The sequence below is a fragment of the Petromyzon marinus genome, chromosome 27 (assembly GCF_048934315.1).
Source record: "Petromyzon marinus isolate PM22_M1 ecotype Great Lakes invasive population chromosome 27, UKy_Petmar_22M1.pri1.0, whole genome shotgun sequence".
Classification (NCBI taxonomy): domain Eukaryota; kingdom Metazoa; phylum Chordata; class Hyperoartia; order Petromyzontiformes; family Petromyzontidae; genus Petromyzon; species Petromyzon marinus.
Window position 1 is genome coordinate 7431686 of NC_133693.1, and position 25758 is coordinate 7457443.

The 25758-nt window shown below is 46.9% G+C and overlaps 1 protein-coding gene across 3 annotated transcripts; it reads left to right on the forward strand.

Annotated features, from left to right (window-relative positions):
- The first annotated feature begins 11897 nt into the window (after positions 1-11897).
- Positions 11898-25134, forward strand: LOC116946581 (7-alpha-hydroxycholest-4-en-3-one 12-alpha-hydroxylase-like). Of its 3 annotated transcripts, none has more exons than XM_032961634.2 (11): positions 11898-11938; positions 13481-13602; positions 14410-14533; positions 15631-15809; positions 17089-17265; positions 17492-17628; positions 18287-18468; positions 19194-19371; positions 23103-23290; positions 24428-24579; positions 24777-25134. In XM_032961634.2, exons 2-11 carry the CDS (start codon positions 13508-13510, stop codon positions 24919-24921), a joined length of 1557 nt encoding a protein of 518 aa, XP_032817525.2. In that variant the 5' UTR covers positions 11898-11938; positions 13481-13507; the 3' UTR covers positions 24922-25134. The 3 variants fall into 3 exon arrangements, with proteins under 3 accessions (XP_032817525.2, XP_032817524.2, XP_075926198.1); XM_032961633.2 differs by lacking the exon at positions 11898-11938 and adding an exon at positions 11946-12088; XM_076070083.1 differs by lacking the exon at positions 11898-11938 and adding an exon at positions 13020-13124.
- The last annotated feature ends 624 nt before the right edge of the window (positions 25135-25758 follow it).

Consider the following 25758-nt stretch of genomic DNA (forward strand, 5'->3'; position numbering starts at 1 on the left):
TTCATTAAAATAACCTCAAACTCGTCTGTTTGGTTATCGCCGCCCGGGAAGTTGGCGAGCCTGTTGTTTGTACGGACTTTGAAGCCGTGTAGGGATTAGCAATTCCCCCCCCCCCCCTTCACTTTTATTTTGGGTTATTATTATCTTTTATGGCTTATCTCCGGTTGCCTGTTTCCGAGTGAGAAGGGCAGCTGCTGTGAGGGGAGGGGGGGGGTTCGCATCACCACCTTTTGCCCCAAGCAACACCGCGATTGTTAAAAAAAAATTGGCAGAATTATTCTTAATATCAATTTTGGAAAAAGGCCTATGTATACAACACTCCCCCTATACCAGCCAATAGGCTGCCCAGGAAAACTTCCCTGATGAATTTGCGTTAATTTGTTTTTTCGTGTATGTGCGTTCGTTGTGTAGCCCGTGTGAGCTTATCTGTGATGAATCGCACGTATAATTGGGCACTCTGCTACGTGTTGATAGAATTGCTACAGAGCCAGGTGCGTTTTTTCATTATTATAAGTGAAGGCAATGATGATGATTAGAGATCGGACCCCGAGCCTCACGTGCACAGTATGCCACGTCCAGCAGTATTCAGAATACAGGGCACACTTACAATTTTAGATTTGGGGTGGTGAGATACATATTACATTTGTAGACAACTTACAAATCTTCAACCCCTTATTAGTGCCTACCTTATTTCAAACGAATTCAAACCTTATAAATCTCAACGTTCATCATACAAAGTCCCATCACAAGAAAGAACAAGCAAATCGACAAAAAACATGTTTTGCCCATATTTAAACGGCTGTACGCCATATGGACATACAAACTAAATTTCCCTCTACAAGAATACGGGTAAAATGTATGCGTTGACAGATATGAAGATATATTTTGTGATAGTGAGGGCAGAGCTTTGGTCTGAGTCAGAGTGAGCGCTTCAGCTATAACTGGGTCCACCAGCACAAGGCCTGTTGTAATATCAGAGGGGCACCGATGCTTTAATTGCAACCACCTTAAGCACATCTCTGTTGACTGACCATTACCACGTAAACCTCGCATTCGCAGCATCTGTAAGTGGGAGAGACATGGCTCTTCAACCTGCTCCGAATGGCCACACCAGAGTGGCCATTTCATGGGTAAACCCACATTAAACGTATTGAAATTCATCAAACCAGCCCTGGTCAACGGTATCAGTTTGGAAGCAATGACTGACCCACAAAGGGGGACATGTACGATGCGGGTGACTGCTGCCCTACACTGTCGAGCAAGGATTAAAGATGCATATGCATTCGTATTCGGCTTCGGCAACACAGAGTCAGCGGCAACCACAGTACTGGAACGGCTGACTAGAAATTGAAATTGATCATGCAAAGTGAACAAAGATAACTTTCCTTGTCGTGCCAGACATGGCGCAACCAGTGGATCTGTCGGTTGCACATACATGGACCAAGCAGACACACATTGCCTACATCCGCACGGATGACCAACTTAAGATTGGCTACCGAAACGAGTCACGTTTCAACCAATTAGAAGTTGGCGACAATCCGAAGCGCCTCACCCTTACTGTGGAGTGTCACTCTGCCAAGAAACCCAATTAACTGGATCACCGTCGGTTTAACACGTAGAAGGCTTTCGCGACCAATATTATTCATAATAAAGGTTTTTGGGTTAGATCGCGTTATTTATAAATGTGTTGTAACCCTCCACCACCCGACACAGCCAATCAGCAAATAAGTGTCACGTTGACAAAATAGTTCACTACTTTAGCCCACCGATGTGTTGAAGAGTGAATCCACAACATTTACAGTTTGAGTACGATGTTTCGCTGGTAATTACATCCAGCATCATCGGGCAATTCGCCAGAATGTTAAAGCCCTCAGTTGCTCCCGATCTTAAATAGAGCAGCAGGGTGACGTCATCATTTAACTCATTTCAGGTGCAGTGATTTGAGGTGGAGGGGGGGTATTGTAATTATACAGTGAGGGAAAAAAGTATTTGATCCCCTGATGATTTTGTACGTTTGCCCACTGACAAAGAATTGATCAGTCTATAATTGTAATGGTAGGTTTGTTTGAACAGTGAGAGACAGAATAACAACAAAAAAATCCAGAAAAACGCATGTCAAAATGTTATAAATTGATTTGCATTTTAATGAGGGAAATAAGTATTTGACCCCTCTGCAAAACATGACTTAGTACTTGGTGGCAAAACCCTTGTTGGCAATCACAGAGGTCAGACGTTTCTTGTAGTTGGCCACCAGGTTTGCACACATCTCAGGAGGGATTTTGTCCCACTCCTCTTTGCAGATCTTCTCCAAGTCATTAAGGTTTCGAGGCTGACGTTTGGCAAATCGAACCTTCAGCTCCCTCCACAGATTTTCTATGGGATTAAGGTCTGGAGACTGGCTAGGCCACTCCAGGACCTTAATGTGCTTCTTCTTGAGCCACTCCTTTGTTGCCTTGGCTGTGTGTTTTGGGTCATTGTCATGCTGGAATACCCATCCACGACCCATTTTCAATGCCTTGGCTGAGGGAAGGAGGTTCTCACCCAAGATTTGACGGTACATGGCCCCGTCCATCGTCCCTTTGATGCGGTGAAGTTGTCCTGTCCCCTTAGCAGAAAAAACACCCCCAAAACATGTTTCCACCTCCATGTTTGACGGTGGGGATGGTGTTCTTGGGGTCATAGGCAGCATTCCTCCTCCTCCAAACAAGGCGAGTTGATTGGATGCCAAAGAGCTCCATTTTGGTCTCATTTGACCCTAACACTTTCACCCAGTTGTCCTCTGAGTCATTCAGATGTTCATTGGCAAACTTCAGACGGGCATGTATATGTGCTTTCTTGAGCAGGGGGACCTTGCGGGCGCTACAGGATTTCAGTCCTTCACGGCGTAGTGTGTTACCAATTGTTTTCTTGGTGACTATGGTCCCAGCTGCCTTGAGATCATTGACAAGATCCTCCCGTGTAGTTCTGGGCTGATTCCTCACCTTTCTCATGATCATTGCAACTTCACGAGGTGAGATCTTGCATGGAGCCCCAGGCCGAGGGAGATTGACAGTTCTTTTATGTTTTTTCCATTTGCGAATAATTGCACCAACTGTTGTCACCTTCTCACCAAGCTGCTTGGCAATGGTCTTGTAGCCCATCCAGCCTTGTGTAGGTCTACAATCTTGTCCCTGACATCCTTGGAGAGCTCTTTGGTCTTGACCATGGTGGAGAGTTTGGAATTTGATTGATTGATTGCTTCTGTGGACAGGTGCCTTTTATACAGGTAACAAGCTGAGATTAGGAGCACTCCCTTTAAGAATGTGCTCCTAATCTCAGCTCGTTACTTGTATAAAAGACACCTGGGAGCCAGGAATCTTTCTGATTGAGAGGGGGTCAAATACTTATTTCCCTTTTTAAAATGCAAATCATATATATAACATTTTTGACATGCGTTTTTCTGCATTTTTTTGCTGTTATTCTGTCTCTCACTGTTCAAACAAACCTACCATTACAATTATAGACTGATCATTTCTTTGTCAGTGGGCAAACGTTCAAAATCAGCAGGGTATCAAATACTTTTTTCCCTTACTGTATAATCGATTGGTAATCAGTCAATGGTTATGATTAGTAATGAGTTGTAGATTAGTAATTAGTTGTAATGTGTGTTATTCTGATTATATGCTACGTTAGTAATCCGTTCAATAGTATGTGTTTCACTGTACTTGCTCCGGTCACAGAGGATTATGTAAAAATCATTTACTAGGATGTGATATGAGGCAAATAATTTCGACACAGCAGGGGTCACAGAACTGCCCATCATAAATCAACTTGTCATGAGGCCAAGAGCCACAAGGGAGAAACATTTGGACATGCTGAAATCGTCCAGACTATTTGCAATATTGTGACACCAAAAGAGATGAACCCGAGTGTTCCACCACAAGAGGTCACGCAGGAAACAGGCTTACCACCAGCATTGGATGAGCAGACCACACTTCGCAGTCCTATCACCGGCCACCAGCTCAATGTGGGACGCAGTCTCTCAGAAAGCGAGCATTTTGCTCACCGTGCAGAACCCCTGAGTAGGCTGTGCAGAAAATGTCGACTTCAAGTGGACAGATGAGCAAAAGGCAGCATTTGAGGACCTCCGATTGTTGCAGCTGTATCCTACCCGCAACACCTCATCACACGATTTACTCAAAGCGCTGACATCTTTCATCAACGAGCACGAACTACCTGCTCGCATCATCAGTAAACCGAGGTTCCTGTTTCACCTTAAGGGAGTTTACCGAGTTCTGCGAAACACATGGAATTAAGCACACTCTCAAATGACCAAACAGCCGCAAGGCAATGAACAAGTGGAGCGTGTGAATAGAATGGTCACACCTCGCATTGCGAAGGGAAGACGATCGTGATTGGGACAGCAATATTAAAATAATTGAACGCAATCTAAACTGTGCTGTCGACTGGATGACAGGAAAGAACCCCTTCCATCTGTTCCATTTCTACAAACATTTCGACGATGGAGTCATGTGCATGCTGACATATGTGGACGATGTAAAGCCTTGGCAACCACCAGCTGAACTTCAAGTGTTGGCACGCCAACAAGTGGAACGGAAACAGTGATATATGGAGGGAGCCTAAGATAATCATCATTGCAGCAATACGAAGTTTGCTATGGGCGATATTGTTTTCATGCGACAGGAGTCGGAACACACCGGGCAACCGACGCGCATGCATCCCAAGTACAACGGTCCGTTAGTTGTCACGAAGGTGATGCCTTCCGTTGAGAAGCTGGATGAATAAACCAACCGATGATATGCAACAACATGTAACGTGTCTCAATTGGAGTTGTGGCACAGCTCTAGTGAGAGAGGAGATGTCACCTGAGACACCATCGCGACAACATCAGACTGACACCTGCAGTGTCAGTCTGATGTTGTCGCACACACCGGCAGTGCGTGCGACTAAAAGAAGAAGTGCTTATTCACCATAAATTGGTTTACGTTGCTGGTATATAGCAACTAAATTTGTTTTTACTGTTAATGTGAATGTTATAGTTTTTATCGCAAATCGAGGCCGATTTAACTGTAATAAAATGCCGATTGTAGACAACTTATATTTTGGGATAGTGAGGGCGAAACTTTGGTGTGAGTCGGAGTGAGGCCGTGCTTTGTGGCTGTTTGTGCTTTTCATTATTGTTACAGAGTTTTATGGTTAAAATGCCATCCTGAGTGCGATCATCTTTAACTACACTAGTTAGTATGGTGCCGAATTAGGAAATAGACGACACATCAGCTCTAATAAAATATCAAATATAACTGAAATTAATATTACTTGAATGTTAATTGACTGACAGGAACTCGGCAATGTTAATTGACGCTTGAGTTATTCGGCGGTTTCCTTTGGATAGGTTTCATTTGCTTTATGCAAGCCACTCACTTTTATTCAGCACATCAAATTTGGTTATTTCTGGCATCATAATAATGTATTTTCTACTTTTGAGTACAAATAAAAGTGTGCATTTAAAAACTAGTTTTTTTTTACCAATTGTTTTACGTTTCAGTGCCATTTGCATTCACTTAGTTAAGACTTCAACGTAATTTCTGGTCATTTGCATATAGTAAGCTTATATAATGTTGAAGTCCAACAAATAAATACAGCATTCGTCTCTCTGTTTATGCAGGTGAAAATTTATTATCAGAGTTGCAGGGTGAGAACATGGAAACGCCAAATATGCAGGCGTCAGGGTTATAATCGCACGCACGACCTCCTGTATACCTGGTTGAGATAGTTAACATCTCGCCACCGCGAGATGTAAACTGCTAAGAACAGTGCTTCGCAAAACTTATCTTTGGAGTTTTAACAAAAAAAATGTCGTCCCTGCTTGGTGAGGAGCTGCTCTGGATGGCCTTTGTCCATCACCTACCCGTGAAGGAACGCATCAGTAATTGATGCTGCCGTCTGGTCAGGCAGTGGCCAGGCCATTGGCCACCTTTTGAGATCTTTAACCCCTACCAGGATGCATTTATTTCCCGCTTAGTGAGCATGGAAAAGGACCGAGAATATCGATAAGCGACCAATTCGTTGACTCTAGAGACAACAATGAGCCGTAAGGGAGGTTGTGACCTGTGTGCTGGTGGTTTCCGATGCGCACACTCCGTGCAACCCGCGACCAAGTAATTGACATCAGCAGACACACGTGGCCAGTAATGATCACGTTGCAGGGTCAATAGCGTCTTTTGGCATCCCAGGTGCAGTAGTTTGTTTGCGCGAACCTCCCACGTCAACCTGCCTCACACGGATGTGGGCACCACCAAAAATCACTGGTGAGATGATCCCATCCCACCACATCAACCATCCTTCGCGCAACACAAACTGAGACCCCCACTGGGGAGGTTGACGCGGATATTTCTGCCTTCACCCGGTGGCGCAAGAGTGGCAGGCTGATGTCGTCGACCTGCAGCTGTCCCCACTTTGTGTAGGTCAGGCCCAAAGCATAGTCCCTGTACGGTTCCCTTCCCGGTAGCTCCACGGGATGAACCGCTGCTATCGTTGCCGGCGTTTTTCGGGATGATAGGCTTACATCGGCCAGCACCCGATGTACACACACACGGATCCTCTGGAGGCAGCCTTGACAATGCGTCGGCATTTTCTGTTTTAGGCCCTTACTATGTATAATTTGATGCTCCTGCAATTTCTCTAGCCAGCGCGCCAGCTGACCTGACGGCTGGTCTATGCGGAAGGAGTACTCTAGGGTGGCGTGATCGGTGCGGAATGTAAATTGTCTGCTGTGTACGTACGGTCTGTATAATTGTACAAAGTACACAATTGCTAGAAATTATCAGCGAGTTGCACAATAACGCTGCTCTGCCAGCAATAGAACGCGACTACAGTAGGCAATGACCACTTCCACCCCGTCCTTCATCTGAGAGAGGACAGCCCCTATCCCCAGATGATTGGCATCTGTGTCTAGGATGAAGAGAAAGAGAAGTCCATCAGCCTTTGGAACTGGCTGGAGCGGTTTGAAGACCAATCGGGAGACAAATTGGTATAGGCCTTGAGGTATACGGAATGCTGTTTTGGGCTTTGAGGCCTGGTCCAAGGGCAATTGCCAAAATCCCAAAAATAAGTCCAATGTGGGAAAAAAATTGCGCCTGACAATGTGTCTAATGAGTCGTCAATACGCTGGAGTGGATATGCATCAGCCAACGTAACCTTATTTAGATGGCGAAAATTGACACGTACAACAGGAATCCTCCCAAGGTCTGTAGGGAGAATTCCTGTTGTACGTGTCATTCACAGCCTGTTGCATGCGTAGTTTCTCTACGGGGCTCATGCGATAGGAATTTAGCCGAATATGGGGAGAATTTCCTTTTTTTAATGTGATGCACCACCAAGGACGTACGTACTCTGTCTTAGGTGGAAAAAGGACATTTTAACCACCTTATTTATATGTGCCTCAAAAGATAATGACTAGTCAAACTGAACACCAAGGTTTTTGACCTCCCGTGTGGGACTTACATCGTGACCATCAATCAACAAACGAGGTGAATAAATTTTAAAAAAATGCAGAGGGGAGCCGATTAATATGGCTTTAGTCTTGTTGACATTTAGTAGCAAAAAGTGTTGGCGCAACCATGAATTCACCACTGTTAGTGATGCAGATAGCGCAAAAGATGCTGTTGCATAGTCTGATCCAAATCAGATATAAATTTGAGTATCATCTGCATAGCAATGGTAGGATAAGCCAAAACATTGGAACAGAATACCCAATGGTGCCATGTAGATGCTAAAAAGTGATGGGCCAAGCACAGATCCCTGCGGAACACCACAGAAAAACCGGTCTAATTTGTGACTTGAACCCATCCTTTGTAACGAAGTACCTACGTTTCTTTAAGTAAGAGTGGAACCACAGCAAAGCTATGCCAGAGATCCCCATTGAAACTTCCACTTGCTCAAGGAGAACCCCGTGATCAATGGAATCAAATACCACGCTTAGATCTAGCAGAATGAGGAGGCTGAGAAAGCCTTTATCTGCTGACAAAAGTATATCATTGACCACCCTTACCAGAGCAGTTTCGGTGCTATGCGCAGGTCTGAACCCTGATTGAAAGTGGAAAAATAGATCGTTTGAGGCCAGATGATGATGTAAACAAGTGACCACAGCTCGTTCCAGAATTTTATACATATACCGAAGGCTGGATATTGGGCGAAACATTTCCAGAAGCTCGGGATCAAGACCCTGCTTTTTTAAACCAATATGGGTCCCGTCAAGACAAGCTCCCAATTTTTTTCTTGTGTATCGATTTGGCCTATGATTCCCATCTTACCCCCATTCACCGCTACATATGTACTGGTGACTGGTGTCAAGAGGCAGCTACTGGGCGGTAACATATCAAATATGAAGTTAGAAATAACATTGGCTGACGCCCCCGTATCAATCAGAGTGCATACCTCTATCCCTCCGATCGAGCCCACTACCCACTATCAACGAGGTACCTGCGGCTGTGGCTACGACTCGCCAAGCCAGCTTCCTCCACTAGGTGCTCGACTCGGGCCACCAGTGGAGAAGCAAGTCCTGACCTTCCCTTGTGGCTTTTATAACCCCGTGATCAACGACACCCCCAATACAGATGTTACATCAAACGTGGTGGTGGTCAGAGGTAATGAGTTCCTAGATGCATGAGGTAAATTATCTAGCCGGCTATCCGGAGTGTCGTGACTCGCCTGGTGTTGTAGCATAACAGCCGCCGATGAAGAGGTGAACGCCATCGTCGCTGATGGCAGAGGGTCGCTCCTGCAATCCTGCGTAATGTGGCCGGGCCAGCCGCAGTGATGGCAAGTGATGGGTGGGCCCCACCGTGAAGTCGCTGTCTCCCCTCTCGGTCCCCAATCTCGAGGTCACTGCGGAGTCGCCCCGTCCGACACCATCCATCTGCGGACTGCCGCCACCACCTCCTCTCGCGGACCACCGCTGCTATTGACTGATGCCGTGATGAGTGGGCTCCCGCCGACAGCACCCCTTGTCCTGAAGCCCGGGCAGGATGTGCAGGCAGCAGTCTCTGAGATCCCCTCCACTCGGGCCACTACCCGGGTCCGTCGATTCATCTCCTCCTGGGCCTGTAGACACCAGGCCACCCACAAGGAGGTCTGCGCCTCCTCCTCCACTATTGGCAGTATCACAGCCATCTCGTGCACCAGTGACAACATTTTCTCCATCACCAAGGAGTCCAGCGCCGCTTCATTCAGCCGAGGGTAGACCGCCTGGTCGAGCACTGCGATAGGAGAGGGGCAACTCGGCTTCATCTCGCCTGTGCTGCTGAAATTTTATTTTGGCATTTGATGGCAGGTTGAAGACCTCCGCCATCTCGCGACAATCCGTTTTCAGTATCGTCCTCCGCTCCGCCGATATCACCTTGAAGATGACAAGGGCCTTGTCATTCAAGGCATTTAGCGTTTAGGCCAAGGCCTAATACGCGGCCTCAAATTGTCGGATGAAGGCCCCCCAGTCGCCGCCTGCTGCCACAAACTCCTTCACCGGCCCCAGCTGGCAAAGTCAGTCGGCCACTCTCTTTTTCGCCGCCTGGGCTGTCTCTGGCGATGGTGCCTCAGTCGCTACTGCTGCTCCGGATGTCGCTGGCTTCCCGGTCTCCGCAGCAGTCGGTTGGACGGCTCTGACCACCAGTTCTCCCGTCGTCATCACCGCCGCTCCCTGTTTGTCCTCCCTCCCAGCAAGCTGTACCACCAGCTGGGAGACCGCGATTGTTAGGTGGTCGATCCACCCCTCCAGCTGCTCCCATCCCTGGGTCGCGAGCGGCACTTGATTTGGCAACCACTCCGGTTGCTGTGGCTAGCCCGCCATTGTTACCACCAGCACCACCGCAGTCTCTCTCACGCTTCCTTGGTTAGTTTCCAGATCCTCTTCGCCTGGGACGTTCTGCTGGAATACCTCGTCATCGCACGTCATCGGTGGGTTTGTTTGTCTGCTTGGGCGCTACATTCTTCTGACCCCCCTCGCTGACACCAGTTGTAAAGACACCGACACACAAAGTTACTCGGAGCCTTTTATTTGACACAGCACCAACACTAGGGCCGGGCTTCTTTGATTGAAGCTCGTACTCTCCCTAAGCGTCTCTTGCTCTTGTGCTCACCCCTTTTTTTACCTTTCGAGCCTGCTCTCTCGAAGCTTCCCTCACCTCACTCCTTTCGGCCAATCCTTGTCCTCCTCCACGAACGGTTGTAAACTGTCGCCTCTCTCGTCAACCCTGACTTCCTGCATTTTACATTTGAATCTCCCCTCCCATCCTTTTTGAACCTTGCCTCCCGATTGATCCATTTGGAGGCCTCTCTGCACCAATAGGAGGCTTTGGCCTACTACCTGACTGTCCGTCTGCCCGTACGCTTGCCTCAGGTGAGTGGTCTGTTGCCTTGGTCATTACATATGGAAGACAGCAAGACACATGAACTGCAATGCTATAACAATGCGCACATATGCACAAGTGTATATATTGCGTCAGAGTTATGTAACGTGCAGACAGTTAGCACTTTAATTGAAAGGATTTATATCAACAATCACGAGCAGAACATTGTCAATAAAAATAGAGATAACTGAACATTTAAATCTAAATCATGAGCACAGTCCTCACCTGCTCGCTCAACTTCAGCGCGTCGGAACGGGCGTCAGAAAACAAATGATGCTACTTATTACGAATATAACTATGTAATCATGTTAAGAATAGCAATAGCAGTAATTATTATTAACAATGGAATTGTTGGTCTTGCGCTGAGGGAGAGGAGAAGCAGAGCGGCCGCTCCGGCGCCATGACGAGCAGCGATATAAGCACGTGACTTGCATTGGCCAGAGGTACCCCACCAACAAGAGCGGCCGCTCTGATTGGACAATACGTTTCCCCGCGGAGTTGGGGCACGAAATTTCGTGAAGGGGCAGAATTTACGAGTTATAACTATTAAAATAAAAAAAAGAAACGCGAATAGGCCCTGGATCGGCGGGACCTGGACCGTTTTTTTTTAATGAAATCTTGAATGCGACGAATCTGTAGAAAATGTCAGCTCGTTAGGCTTCGTAGATCCGAAGATCTACATCATGGGACCTCCTTTGCCAGTTCCAAAATATGATAACAGGTTTTCCCCTTTTTTCTGGCAACAAAACAGGTGTTAAGATGTTAAAACTCAAACCTTTTACAAGGAATTATGTCTGCATTAAGGGGCCGTCCATAATGACGTCACGCGATTTTGGACGATTTTTGACCCCCCCCCTCCCTCGTCACACGGCGTCACAAAAAGTCAGACCCCCCCTCAAATATGACGTCACAAAGCTCTGCCCCCCCCCCAAAAAAACATATTTTGAAAATAAAACATGCTTAAAATCTCTTTAAACTATTGTCATTGTAGTGCGTATTTAATGTGGTGCTGCACTCTGATATTGTAGGAGTGTTTTTTTATTATTTTATTGTTTCCCTTCTACGTGGTGACTTTACTGAAAGAACCAAGAATACGAATCCCTGCAGTCACGAAAGCTTTAAATAAAAAAAATCTTAACACCTGTTTGGTTACCAGAAAAAAAGGGGTAAACCGCTATTATCAGATCCGAAGACATTAAGATTTGAAAGACTTAACAGCCAACAGGGCGATTTCAATAAAAGTGCGTAATAAAAAAACGTGCCATATCCATTCCAACATTTGGAACCGGGGAATCGAATTAGTTTTTTTTTTATATAGAATTAACGATCCCGATCGAGCGGGATGTCCGTGGGCACGTTGAGTTCACGACCGCCCATCCGTTTATCGGCACCCCTCCACCCCCAACATCCCAACACTGTGTGTGGCAGGGGGGGTTGCTCGTGCGTGCCTATGACGCAGCAGCTCACGCCGCATGCGAATTGGTTAAAGCCCCTCGCTCAAATTGTGCACAGGGGGATCGATCAACGCCGCATCGGTGGGTGGGTTCATCGTCGTGTTGTGTTGTTTGCGAGTGTTGGGTTCGTAGCGATGCGTTTGCGTTTTCTCAGTGGCTGTGCACGCTTTGAAGTTTGAGCAATTGCGCTTATTGACGTGACTTTGCGCATTCAAACTGTCGCGACTTAAGGTAAGGAGAATTCTATACCGGTGATCGTATTCACGAACGTCGTCACCATCACTGATATCATCATCACTGACATCATAGTCACCAAAGCCGACATTGCCTTGAACAGCCAGCATAGCATCATCATAACGTTATCATCACATCAAATTCACTCACCGTCACTGAAATATTGGCGTCATTGTCACTCACTGGCGTTGTCGTAAATGTATGTGTTATGAAGGGCCATTGCCTGAAACGTCACCCTATTTGTTTTAGGTCGTTATGCAGCTGCTACGTGGGTTACTGCATCGCGGAATCGTGAGCAATGGCAAGGGCTTAGCAAGGCATTCATCCAGCAGGGGATTGACCAGGATGATGATGTACAATCTTGTCATTTACAATCTTGATACTACTGACTCGGTTGTATCTATATATATGCCTACAAAATAAAATACAAAATATTTTTTTTTAGGAGAGGGTCAACTATTTTTGGAACCCTGTTGGATCAACTTTTTACGCCCACATCCTGGGGGGGGGGGGGGGTGGGAAACTTTCTATAACTTACATTTTTATTTAAAGCTTTCGTGACTGCAGGTATTCATATTCTTGGTTCTTTCGGTAAAGTCACATAGAAGGGAAACAATAAAATAATAAAATATATAACTTGTTGATTCAGGAGGGCTTCTGAAAGGTTTTTATAATTTAGTTTAACACGTAGGCTTTCGCGACCAATATTATTCGTAATAAAGGTTTTTGGGTTAGATCGCGTTATTTATACATGTGTCGTAACCCTCCACCACCCGACACGGCCAATCAGCAAAAAAAGTGTCATTGACTGATTACTAATCGATTATATAATTACAATACCCCCCCTCCGCCTCTAATCACTGCACCTGATATGAGTTAAGTGATGACGTCACCGTGCTGCTGCTCTATATAAGACCGGGAGCAAGCGAGGGCTTTACCATTCTGGCGAATTGCCCGATGATGCTCGATGTATTTACCAGCGAAACGTCGTACTCAAACTGTAAATGTTGTGGATTCACTCTTCAACACACCGGTGGGCTAAAGTAGTGATTTATTTGTCTTTTGTCAACGTGACACTTTTTTTGCTGATTGGCCGTGTCGGGTGGTGGAGGGTTACGACACATTTATAAATAACGCGATCTAACCCAAAAAACCTTTTATAATTTAGTTGACGGACAAACAACGCAGGGCTTTTATAATAAATACCACAGGCTCTTTAATGTCCACCGTGAAGGAGACGGTGTGTATTTAAGGACAGTACAACTGCAGGATTAACCAGGGGTGGCCGGGAGACTGATACTATGAACCTCTGCAACAAGCTGCAAATGCACTACTGCTGGACCATGTCACTCCCCGTATTATGTTATATCATTGTGTTGTATTGTACAGTATTGCATTGTGTAGAGGTGATACATAATGGCCAGCTCGGTGCTGTTCGCGTCCTCCTGGGTCGTGGGGTTCCTCGTCATCGCCATCATCGGTCTCGTCCTGTTCGTCACACGGAGAAGCAGGTGAGTGAGCCTCACCACACCTCACCACTGCTTACCACACTGATCCGCGCCTCACCACGACTCAATCGCCACACCTCATTGCTCCTCACGGTTACTCACCACTCCAAACCAATAAACACTGTGCCATTACACACTCACCACACTTCACCATACCTGACAATTACTAACCAAACCACGCCACTGCATATTGTCTCAAACCTCACCACACCATTATACACATTGCTACATCTCAACAAATCATACCAAGAGCCGCGCCATTCGCCACTAAGTGACAGCGACGTCACCACGGCGCCTGTGCCAGGCCAGGTGCACTTTGAGGCCACGTCAAGTGTTGAAGGCTTGCTTACGGGATACCATATCTACACAACTTTACACCCCATTACACTCCTCACCAAACTAGTAGGCACCGTGGCCAACTGGGCCATAATACTGGTAACACACCCCGACTCCTGTCCCTAACGCCCAAACTCTTTCTCCGGCCCCCTCCCCTCATTTCCTGGCCTTGCGCCATTCCCACCACTCAGTGCCCACATGCCCCCCCACCTCAATGCCGACACCCCCTTCCCCATTGCACACTCACCACTGCTCACCTCAGCACTACACACCTTTCCACCCCATTACACACCTCATCATTACACACCTCACCAAACTAGTAGGTACCATGGCCTACTGGGCCATAATACTGGTAACACACCCCGACTCCTGTTCCGAATGCCCAAATTTCCTCCGGCCCTCTCCCCTCATGCGCCATTCCCACCACTCAATGCCCCTCCCTTCCCCACCCATCGATGCCCTCTGTGCCCCCAGGCGACCAGGAGAGCCTCCTCTTGATAAAGGCCTCATCCCATGGCTGGGCCACGCCATCGAGTTCCGGAGGGACATGTACGCCTTCCTGCGGCGCATGCAGCACAAGCACGGAGACACCTTCACGGTCAGCAGCAGCAGTGGGGGACAGTGGGAACAAATACACGTGGTACAAATACACGGGATATATGATAACCAAATAGGACAGATCAATGGCGTAAGCCCTTACACGAAGATCTGCCTCCGAGTCTTCATTAGCACCTTAACATTTGCATAATTCATATTCTTAGTTTTTTCGGTAAAGTCACGTTGAAGAGAAACAACAAAATAACAAAATATATATAAAACAATAAAAAATTCTCACGACGTTTCGACCATAACTCAAACGGTCATCATCAGGTGTGTCATGCAAACCGACACACCTGATGATGACCGTTTGAGTTATGGTCGAAACGTCGTGAGAATTTTTTATTGTTTTATATATATTTTGTTATTTTGTTGTTTCTCTTCAACGTGACTTTACCGAAAAAACTAAGAATATGAATTACTGCAGTCACGAAAGCTTTAAATCAAAATTTGCATAATTATAACATTTTATTAGCAGTCAATTTGATATCTCTAACTTGCACATGTCCTTTCATTCATGTCCCTCTTCCTGTCTCTCAGTGTAAATCCAAGTATGCACCTCCTCTCTCATGCTTTTTTGCAGCCTCATCAGCGTATATATTACACTTTGTCAATGTGCATGTTTCTGACTCAATGTGTACGATTACACGTTTTATTCTTTAAGACATCAACTTCCTGGCTCTTGGTTTGAGGATGGTGTTGGCAATCGTCAGCTGTTTTGCTGGTTCTTAATGTTCTTAATTGATTCCTCCAGTCTAAATAAAGATATATAAAAATTCTGATTTTGATTCACGTGGCTTCACATTTCAATACGGGACCCACAACGCTTGTCAAATTGAATGCTATTTGGGCTGATCGAGATCGAAGCAATCTTTGTTCTTGATGCCGCATCTCACTGTGCATCGCGATTCTTGTTAAAAATGTGGACGCCCGCTTTAATGTCGCGCAGTCCCACACACTGCAGGCAATTGCCAGCTATTCAAACTTCTGTCCGACCTTCACGTGTGCTCACTAGCAGCAACTCATTTCAGCAGCCTGCGTAGGCCTTACGCGGGACCTTTCATTGTCCTTGTGTGTCTGCCCCCTGCGCCACGGCAGGTGTGCTTGGCCGGGAGGTACTTCACATTCATTCTGGACCCGCATGAAATGACGGCCGTGGGGCGGGAGCCACGCTCCATGCTGGACTTCATGAAGTATGCGTACGAGCTCATTTCAGACGTCTTCAGCGTTAACTACAAAGCCGAGTACCGCAAGCCCACCGGCGCCATGAACATCCGGTGCGGCACCTCGAGTGACAGCTCACTCTCGATCTTGTACCTGTGGGCACAGAGTGGCGTGCAGTGGTAACACTCGTGCCTCACAGCAAAAAGAGCCTCGGTTCGATTCCGAACTCGGGCGACTTTCCGCGTGGAGTTTCTGTGTTGTGTCCCTGTGTGTGCGCAAGTGTCTGCAAAAATCCCTCATCACACAGTGAGCTACGCAGCAATACCATCCAAATGTGGACTTGTCTAAGACACCTTTTTTGTCCAACATGACTCCAGAATGTGTGAAGATTACCCTGTTTCTTGGCAAGAGTTTGTATTTGTACTTGCCTCCTCTGACTTCGCGGTTACCAGACGTCTCACCGTTTCATGGGCCCTGGGAAATGATATGGCTTCTCGAGTAGGTTGTGACTTTGGAAAGTTTGGGAACCCCTGACCTAGAAAACCCCACGTGCTCAGTGGGACCAGTTCGGCACTCCGAGCTTTGAGCCATCCGGCCACCTCCTAACAAGATTTCTTTAACAAACAATAAACACAGACCACACATTGACCGCGATTGTACGAAGGTATTTTTTACATCCCAATTTACATATATTTTATTCAGGCCACTCCTCCCCCTGAACTCAACCAGTGCAGCGAGCATATTGGCGACATATTCCTGCCAAGCTTGTGAGCAACAATGTTTTTGTGTGCATTTCTGTTTAGCATAGGGTGCAATACTGCGGGAATAAGGTCAGGTCCACGTCACAGAGCGACCTTGTCAAATTGCCTTGGAAACTTTCTGTAGTTCCACATGTAACTATCCTCCATAACGGTCCCGACAACATCAGCATTCCCTTCTTCCTACCATGCTGATGTCAATCCCTGCACCTACTTGGCTGGGAGTAACCCCCTGGTTATCATGGGGCCAGGGGGAGGTAATGGGAGAGAGGACCGTGGAGATAAAATGGCAAGTTGGAGGAGGGACGTGAGGAGAGAGCTGTGTATGAAAGTGGGAGCTGTGTGTGATGGAGGTGGAACAAACAGACTGGGACCTTTACTTGTCTCGGCGTGTTGGTGGGGAGTGTCCACTACACACAAGAAGATGCTGGGCATTGGATTGGAATCGCTGAAAGAGGAATAAATCTAACACCCAACATGTTTAATTAACATGTATATGTGTGATTGTGTTCATGTGGGGAGCGGTAATATAGTGGTTAGTGAAGTGACCTGGGTTTAAGTGAAACTCATGGCCAAATATACATATCTGTGTGTTCTCACGCGTGCATGGTCGTGTGTGCGTGTCACCTCACAGCCACCTGCAGGGCGAAGGGCTAGTGGGCCTGACGGACGCAATGGTGCACCAGCTGCACCTGCTCATGGGGCCAGGTTCGTTTGACGAGGGAAATAGACACATGGGGAACGGAGGGCACAGGGACACCAAGTGGCACGAGTCCAGCCTCTTTGACTTCTGCTACAACATCGTGTTCAGGTGCGCCGCGGCAAGCACCGCTCCAATCTCCTGCCCCCCTCTTGGAATTCTTGCGCTATTTACATTGCGTTTCTTCACACCATCACCATCGGCGTCATGATCAGCGCTGTTTTATTGCCCTCATGATTGTTGTCATCATCGCTGACATTCTTCATCGTCGGCATAGTCATCATCATCGTTGCCATTATCATCATTATTGAGTAACCACTGTTGGTGCTGCACATAGGGCCGGCTACCTGACTCTGTTTGGCCAGGACCTAGGCGGGTCGGCTGTGCAGAACACGCGCTCCCTGGAAGTGTTCAAGGAGTTCCGCAAGTACGATCAGCTGTTCCCCACCATTGCCTCGTCCACGCTCTGGCCCGGTATGACACAACGTCCACAATACGTCTCTCAAGTATCTTTTGATTTAATCAGGTTTCTATAATCAGGTCACCATCGAAAATGATAATTTTTTTCCCAGTGGGTTTTACCTGTGGCAAATTAAACCTCAACAGTCAGCGTTGAGGATAGTACTACAGGCCAACAGAGATTTCGACCCGAAAATTGACTCTCATTTGTCCCGTGTGTGCTATCGGTTTTGCAGGTTCTGCTTTGTTCTGTCTCATGTGGCCCATGAGCAATAACTGTAACTGCCCAGCCACCCACTCATATCGTCACCCACCTGCTTACTCACCCGCCCACTTACCCAGCCACTCAATCACCTGCCCACTCGCTCACACACTTGCTCCCCCGCCCACACTGATCTGCTCACCCACTCACCCACCTACCCACCAACTTATGCACCCGCTCACCCACCAACATACCTACTTGCTCGCCCACGCACACACCTAATTTCCCACTCACTTATCCATCCACTCACCCACCTACCTGTTGACCCACCCACTGACTTACTCAACCACCCACCCGCTCATCTGCTCGACAGCCCTCTTGTCCCTCTGCTCACTTATCCATGGGTTGCGTGTTTTTACCAACACCCTCTTCCTCTGCCCCCCTCTCCCCCTTGCTTTTATCATGGCTCAGCCAAGAGGAAGGAAGCAGACCGACTCAAGTCGTGGTTCTGGGAGCACTTGACGGTGTCGCTGCTGCGTGTGCGTGAGCACGTCAGCCCCTGGATCTTGGGCCGCGACGAAAAGCTTGCCGAGCTGCAGGCCGACAAAGAGACCCGGGATCGCACCTTGTTCATGCTGCTCTGGGCCTCGCAGGTAAGGCCCCTGAATCAGCCCTGCAGCAGAGCCTTATGCAAAGTGGGGGGGGGGGGGGGGGTGATGTACAACACTCTGGACACTGACAATATGAAACACGTATTAAACATAAACTATTAAACATTAAACAATGAATAGCAATGTAATTTTTGTTGCCAAAAAGCCACACTGAGTCTAAGGACTCTTATTCAGCTGCGTCCTACATTATGAGTTTTAATTTTAAGATGTTTTCACCCAAAAAAAACCTACTGTTTATGCATGTAAGAGGAAACCAGAGAACTCGGAAAAAATCCATGCATGCATGAGGGTAAATTATAGATGGGACAGATGATATTAGTCGACACTTGCTGTGCCCTTCTCCTGGGCAGCCAGGGGTGTGGTACCTCGACACCCATGAGAATGGCGTCATGCAACATTTGTGTGATCCAGAAACCCTCGCCTCCAGTGCTGGATAACAGACTTGCACTGCCCCGGAGAGCATGCATTCTGCTCGACCTCTCACCCCATATATATGAGAAATGGCACGACAGCCATTATCTAATTGCCGCTTATGTTAAATATTATACCAACATTTATTTTTTGACTCGATTGTAAGAATGTCGTATGGCAAGGCAGGAGGTGACCCCCCCTCAATGCGAACAGGTACGATCAGTTTTGTTGACAAGCGCTGGATTACAGGTGTGCAGCAGAGAGACCACAGGCTTGAATGTCGCCCGTGTGAGCAGGGTAACGCGGGCCCCGCATCGTTCTGGACGCTGGCGTATCTGATGAAGCACGCGGACGCCATGGCTGCCGTGCGCGCCGAGGTGCAGCAGCTGCTGGAGGCGACGGGGCAGAGCGAGGGCGCGGAGACGCGAAAGATCTCGCTGACGCGCGACGCGCTCGTCAACACGCCCGTGCTTGGTGTGTCCACTCACCCGCTTACTCACCTGCTCACCCACCCACTCACTGGCTTACCCACCTGCCCACTCTCTCACTCACCCCGCTCTCTTACCCACCTATTCACACTCGCTTACCCACCTGTCCACCCACTTGCTCACGCACCCACTCATCTGTGTAATCACCTGCTTAAATACAAAGATCCCGATGTATAGCGTTTAACAAATTGTCGTGGCAAGTGCTGTTAGCGAGCAACTATGAAGACTAACACAGTATACGAGTGGGTTGGTGGCCAGCACCGCAGACGGCCGCCTTTGTTTCCCCAGTGCTGGTGTTTTCACACTGCACCAAGTACTTATTTAAGGCTGACTCGGTCTAGGGGGAAAGTGCGCAGGAACTGACTGTCACCGGAGGCGATCACTGTGAAGTAGACGGAGGAGAAAACTAGTTCCGAGACTGTCCGACTTACTTATAAAGAGCCATCTGCAGATCTGCAAACCGACTCATTATTGAGTCCCACAGATCGTTTTAAGCTCTGCGCAATCAATGAGTTGGTTCGCGTCCCCCCTGCTCTGTGGCGCTTCGTGAAGGGTTTGCTTGCACTCCAACCACTCATCAAATAGTCAACCCTGTCTCTGCACAGTACTTGCGATGCTCTTCAGAAAGACAATAGTGATGATCAAGATGGAAGTTTATAACTTGAAGGCAATGCATTCTCCTGGTCTGCCATCTGAGTTTGATCAACCTGGCATCAACGTCAGTAGCAGAGGTGTCGACGTTCATCGCACGTCTGCAAAATAAGACATCGCTACTCGACTATATCCACACGCCGATTCTCAAATCGTACTCGGACGTGCTTGCACCGCTGATTGTCCACCTGGCAAATCTTTCGTTCAGCGAGGGCTGTTTCCCATACCGGTTCAAAATGGCGCAGGTAACGTCGCACCTGAAAAAGGTTGGCTTGAGCTATAGTGCCCCATCAAAATATCGCCCGATCTCAAACCTGAGCACGATTTAAAAGGTTGTATAGCGTCTTTGTCTGAAGCAGTTACATCCCTACATTGCTGCGATGTGTAGATTCAACCCATTGCAGTCGGCATGCCAATTATACAGCATTGAGGTGTCTGAACCAAAGATAACTTGTCCCATAGATGTAACTGCTCAACCCGAGCTATAAATGCGCCGATACTTGCATTGACATTGTGCTGTTCACCTTTTGGCGGTCTCTGGTCAAACAGTGATGAGACGAGACCATCAAGAAGGCTGTCTCTGGTGTAGACCAATCAATTTCAAAGACAATGCCCATATATTAACAGACTTTGTTTGTTTGCATGTTCTACCACAATTATGTGTGGTTAATACAGACTTGATGCCTTGCAAAAGGTATCTATTTGGTGTTTCAACATCTTAACACCTATTTTATTGCCAGAAAGGGTAAAACCTATTTTTGGTACTGGCAAAACATGTCCCATAGATACCACTGATTACCTCTACAGGATCATGGATGACTGGTGTGCTGCAGCGTTTTTTGGCTTCGATCTCTAAGCCGTCTTCGACACCAACGTCCATCGGATACTCATCGGGCGGCTAGTTTCAGTTTTTTTTTATCTTGGTATAGCCCTGTGAGCCATTCGGCTCTTGAATCGGGTGCAACCACAACAAACAAAAACACAAAAACATGAACAAGAAAAACATCTTAAAGGGACTATGTGTGACTGTGCAAACAGAAAATCCATGAAAAAAACAGCAAAATATTCCTGAAAAATGCACCGTACACCAACGCTGTGTGCAAAAAATCCCAGTGGGATTCAAGTCAAACAACAACAACCACAAGAAAACTTAGATTAAGGCCATCAGTCTAACTCCGTACTACAACAAAACAAACATGTCCAAACCAAAAAACTTTTCCAAATCACCAAAAAAATAAAGCCATAATTGCAACGTAACAGTGATCACAGGGACTGTGACCGAATTTTTACAATAAACTACATAAATAACATGTAACACCAAATCCTAGGGCCATAGTTGGCTGCATGAGTTACTCCACAACAACAGAAGCATCAGTTTAAGATCAGCACGCTAAATCAAAATACAGATAATACTTTGCAGCGTCATCCGGAGCAAAACATTTTATTTTATTTTACGCCAATGAATAGCAGTGGCAGCGAGGGGTGTACAACTCCTCTAGAGCAGTTTTGAGAGAAGATCTCATTGGTAGCGATTCAAGTTGGAGTTTATTGGCAATAGCATTCTAGACCCTGGGGGCATCAATAGCAAAGGCCCTTCCTCCAGTTTTTGTACGGCAATAGGGAATGTGAAGCTGGTAAATGAGCGAAGACCTGAGGTCAAATTTGTTCTTTGAAACATTGAGGAGATCCAGTAGGTAGTCTGCGGATTTTTTTGTAAGTACATCGTGAATAAATAAGATCTGGTGCACAAGCTGTCGAACATTAAGAGATGTTAAGTTTGACCCAATCTAGAGATCACAGTGGTGAGTCCTATATGGGCAGTTCAATGTAAATCTTAAGGCCGAGTGATAGATGGAATCAAGCTTCTTCAGTACAGTATTTGGGGTTGATTTATACACGATGTCACAGTAGTCAAGTAGAGGCAGTATGGTAGCTTTTATCAATTCCAAACGGAACATCGGGCGGAAGCAGTGCTTGTGTCGATACAGAAAACCTATTTTTATTTTTGTCTTTTTACTAATATAATCAATGTGATCTTCAAAATTCAGTTTTGAATCCAGGATGACCCCAAGATACTTATAGATCTTGACTTGCTCTATTTGATAATTATTTAAGGAATGCAATTGGGGAAAAATAACTTCCTGCTTTAGTCCTGGTGAGAAGCAGAGCACCTTGGTTTTGGAGGTATTCAGGACTAGTTTAAGAGCAACTAGCTGATGTTGTAGTTTGTTGAAATCACCCTGTAGCTTAGCAATCACGTCATCTGGAGAGCGGCCAGCAGTAATCAGTATCGTGTCATCTGCAAAAAGATTTACTCTGGAATGATCCAGGTCAGTGCCCAAGTCATTGACATAAATAGGCCAAGGTTCGGTGTATCGGGTACGGCACTGGGGTGGATTGAGTCATACCTACATGGTCGATCACAGTTCGTCAAGCTGGGAGATGAACAGTCATCACCTATGCCGTGCCTAGTTGGTGTACCACAGGGGTCTGTCCTCGGGCCCTTCATATTTTCAACATAGTCTCTCCATTCGCCGATGTCATCTCATTGCATGACGTCAAGTTCCATCAATATGCTGACGATACACAATTGTACATCACGGTGAAGTCAAAGTTAAATGTGGAGAGCCTCGGTAACCTCGCAGTTTTCATGCGAGCGGTGCACGTGTGGTTTGCATGGAATGAAATGCTACTTAATCCAGAAACGCTCTTCCGTTATTAGGAAGCCACTGGAGCTGTGCACTTTTAAATCTAGATTGAAAACTCATTTCTTTAGAACTGCTTTTTGTGTTTAGTTGTACTTCCCTCGCACCTCCGATTAGCACGGTTGGCTACGTACGATGCAAAAGAAGTTCATACATATTTGTCACTGATGTTGGCCTTGAGGAAGAATCAAATTTGCGTCACCGGGTTCGTAGCGCAGTGCATCAACCAATGCTCTACCACCCCTCACGTGCACCTGTACACCCACCTGCTCACCCACTCGTAACGTGCGTGCCTGCATGTGTGGCGTGGCTTCACGGGGACTCCTTCCCACCTACCCCCTCGCCCCTCTCCCCCATGCAGACAGCGTAATTGAGGAGATGCTGCGCCTTCGCTCGGCTCCCACCCTCATGCGTGCCGTCCAGCAGGACATGACGCTGCAGGTTCCAGGCGCCAGCGGGCCGGGCACCAAGCTCCGCGCCGGTGATCGCCTCGCCATGTTCCCTCACCTGAGCCCCCACATGGACCCCGAGGTCCACGCGGATCCCAAGGTGGGGGAGGCTGCTGTCCGTGCGTGTCTGTCGTAGAGGCCAGGGCAAGTGCTCCGGTCTCCGCCCACCCGAAGAAAAACACTCGTTAAGATGGAATGATCAAGACGGCCAATTAGGTGGCAGTATAGCGAATAATTATAGTAACAATATTGTAGTAATGCTGTAAATACACCTGCACTGGGATTTTTTGTTTGGTTACATTATTTTGTATGTAGGAGGGAGCCAAAACACCAGGAGAAAATTCACCGTTCTTATGGAGGTTAACGCTTAAAACTCCGCACACATTTTTTTCTGTTGTAAATTGCTGGCCTGCCCTGACTGAACATCTATGAAAAAGAGCTTCATAGCTCATCTGATCCTTCCAGGATAAATAAATATTCCAATTCTTCAAATCCCAATTCTCTGCTACCATCTCATGCTCAAAATTCTGCACATACAGTATTTGTTTAAGAACACCTGATTCCCTGAAATACAATGTTTCCCAGTACTAAAAGACTCAGTCCTCTTAGCTTCTTAGATTTGATGGGTACATTCATTGTGATTTGGTCGTAGGCCACTTGATTGCTGATCTATTTCAATATTAATTTGTTAAATTATCCTTATGACGGTACCCCGGGGTACCAAATAATAAAAAATGGCCGAGGCAATTAATTATTTTATTTCTGGGACACTTTTTTCCAGGGGTGTACTTAACTCCGCGACTGGGGTATCAATCAATCCGAAATCAGTGCTACTCCACGATGTCGAAACGCAGCGAGCACAATTGCGCTGAAACCCTGAACGCTTGTATGCACCATAGTGCATCGTGTACAGCTCATCGAGATGAGTCGATTACCGCATCACCGACCATCAACAGACTAAAAATGACTGCATCACGGACATTATACCGCCATAAGGTTCAAATGTGGTATTCGCTAAACCATTCAAAGCATGATCATGAAAGGCTTGAGACCCAGTGCCTCCGGTAAGTTGACTCAGTCTTAAATAAGTACCTCTGATTGTCTCAATATTATCCTGGAAAATGAGCTTCCCATTAGGCCATTCTATAGATCCACTCAGCTTGAAAGGACAATTGGTCCCATACCATTCGTCCTGCCTTGCCATTACCTGCTCCTCCGTGATGTGTCGTCCCGGCAGGAGTTTAAGTTCGATCGCTTCCTGAACAAGGACGGTTCCAAGAAGACGGACTTCTTCAAGTCTGGGCACAAACTCCGGTATCCCACAATGCCCTGGGGTACCGGTGTGTCCATCTGTCCCGGGCGGTTCTTCGCAATCAACGAGATCAAACAGTGAGTTCACCTTTTGTGATGAGTGCCGGATTAACGGAGGGTCTTGAGGGGATGCGAGCCGGGCCAACATTTATGTTACCCCTATAATCTTGAGCTTTAAGTGGGGGTTCGTCGTGTTTTTGCACATGTGTCAATGTGCGTGTGCCAATGTGCGTGCGTCAATGTGCGTGCGTGCGTGTGTGCGTGGCTCTGCTCAGGTTCACTGTGCTCATGCTGATCCACTACGACATCGAGTTATGCGACCCCACCACTAAAGTGCCAGACATCAACGCGTCGCGATTCGGATTCGGCATCATGCAACCAACGCACGACATTCGCTTCCGTTACCGCTCACGCTTCTGAACAGCGGTCACCACTCCCCTCCTTGCCCAGCCCCTAACCCCACCATGCTGCTCCTTTTCCCTTTCCTCTGTGAAGATGCTGTTTGCATTTCCGACGTTCTCGAATGTAACTCATTCTTAGTTGTGAATTTGACGATGATGGCTGTTGAAGTTGATTTAAGACTGTTCGTGCCTCTTTGATCAACCTGTTTTGATTAAACGTTTGTCCATTCTACCACCTGTCCATCTGTCAGTCAATTTGTTTGTCCATCTGTCTGACCACCTGTTTGTTCACTTGTCTGTCCAACTGTTTGCCTCCCGGTTGTCCATCCACCAGGTTGTTTTTTTCTCCTCATTCATGTGTCTGGTCACGAGTGTATCCATTCATCTACCCTCCAGCAGTCCATCTATCATTCTTTCATCAGTCTGTCATTTAATTTTCCAAGTGCAACCCAGGCCTCCTGTGTTGGTGAGCTTTTTGTAAACTTGTATGAGTGGCGATTATAGGTATGAGGTGGCAGGCTTTCAAACTGCAGCTCCATCTGCTCCGGAAATCGGAATACTTCGTACGCTATTGAAAGAGTCTATAAAAAAAGATTATACGCTGGGAAACAGACAAATGATAAGGCACATATTCTACTTTGTGAAGTTTTTGGAATACGTTTTTACAAAACTGTACTCATCTGTTTTTTGTTCGTAATATTTAGCTTGCCTTTTGTTTTAAAAGATGAGCGATTAGTTCTTGTGTGGAAGCAAAATGGATTTCCGCATCACAGGACCAGACCATGAGGAATGATGATGGCTTGGGAAGATGTTTAGCATTATATAGACCATGACTGATGATGACATTGTAGATTTG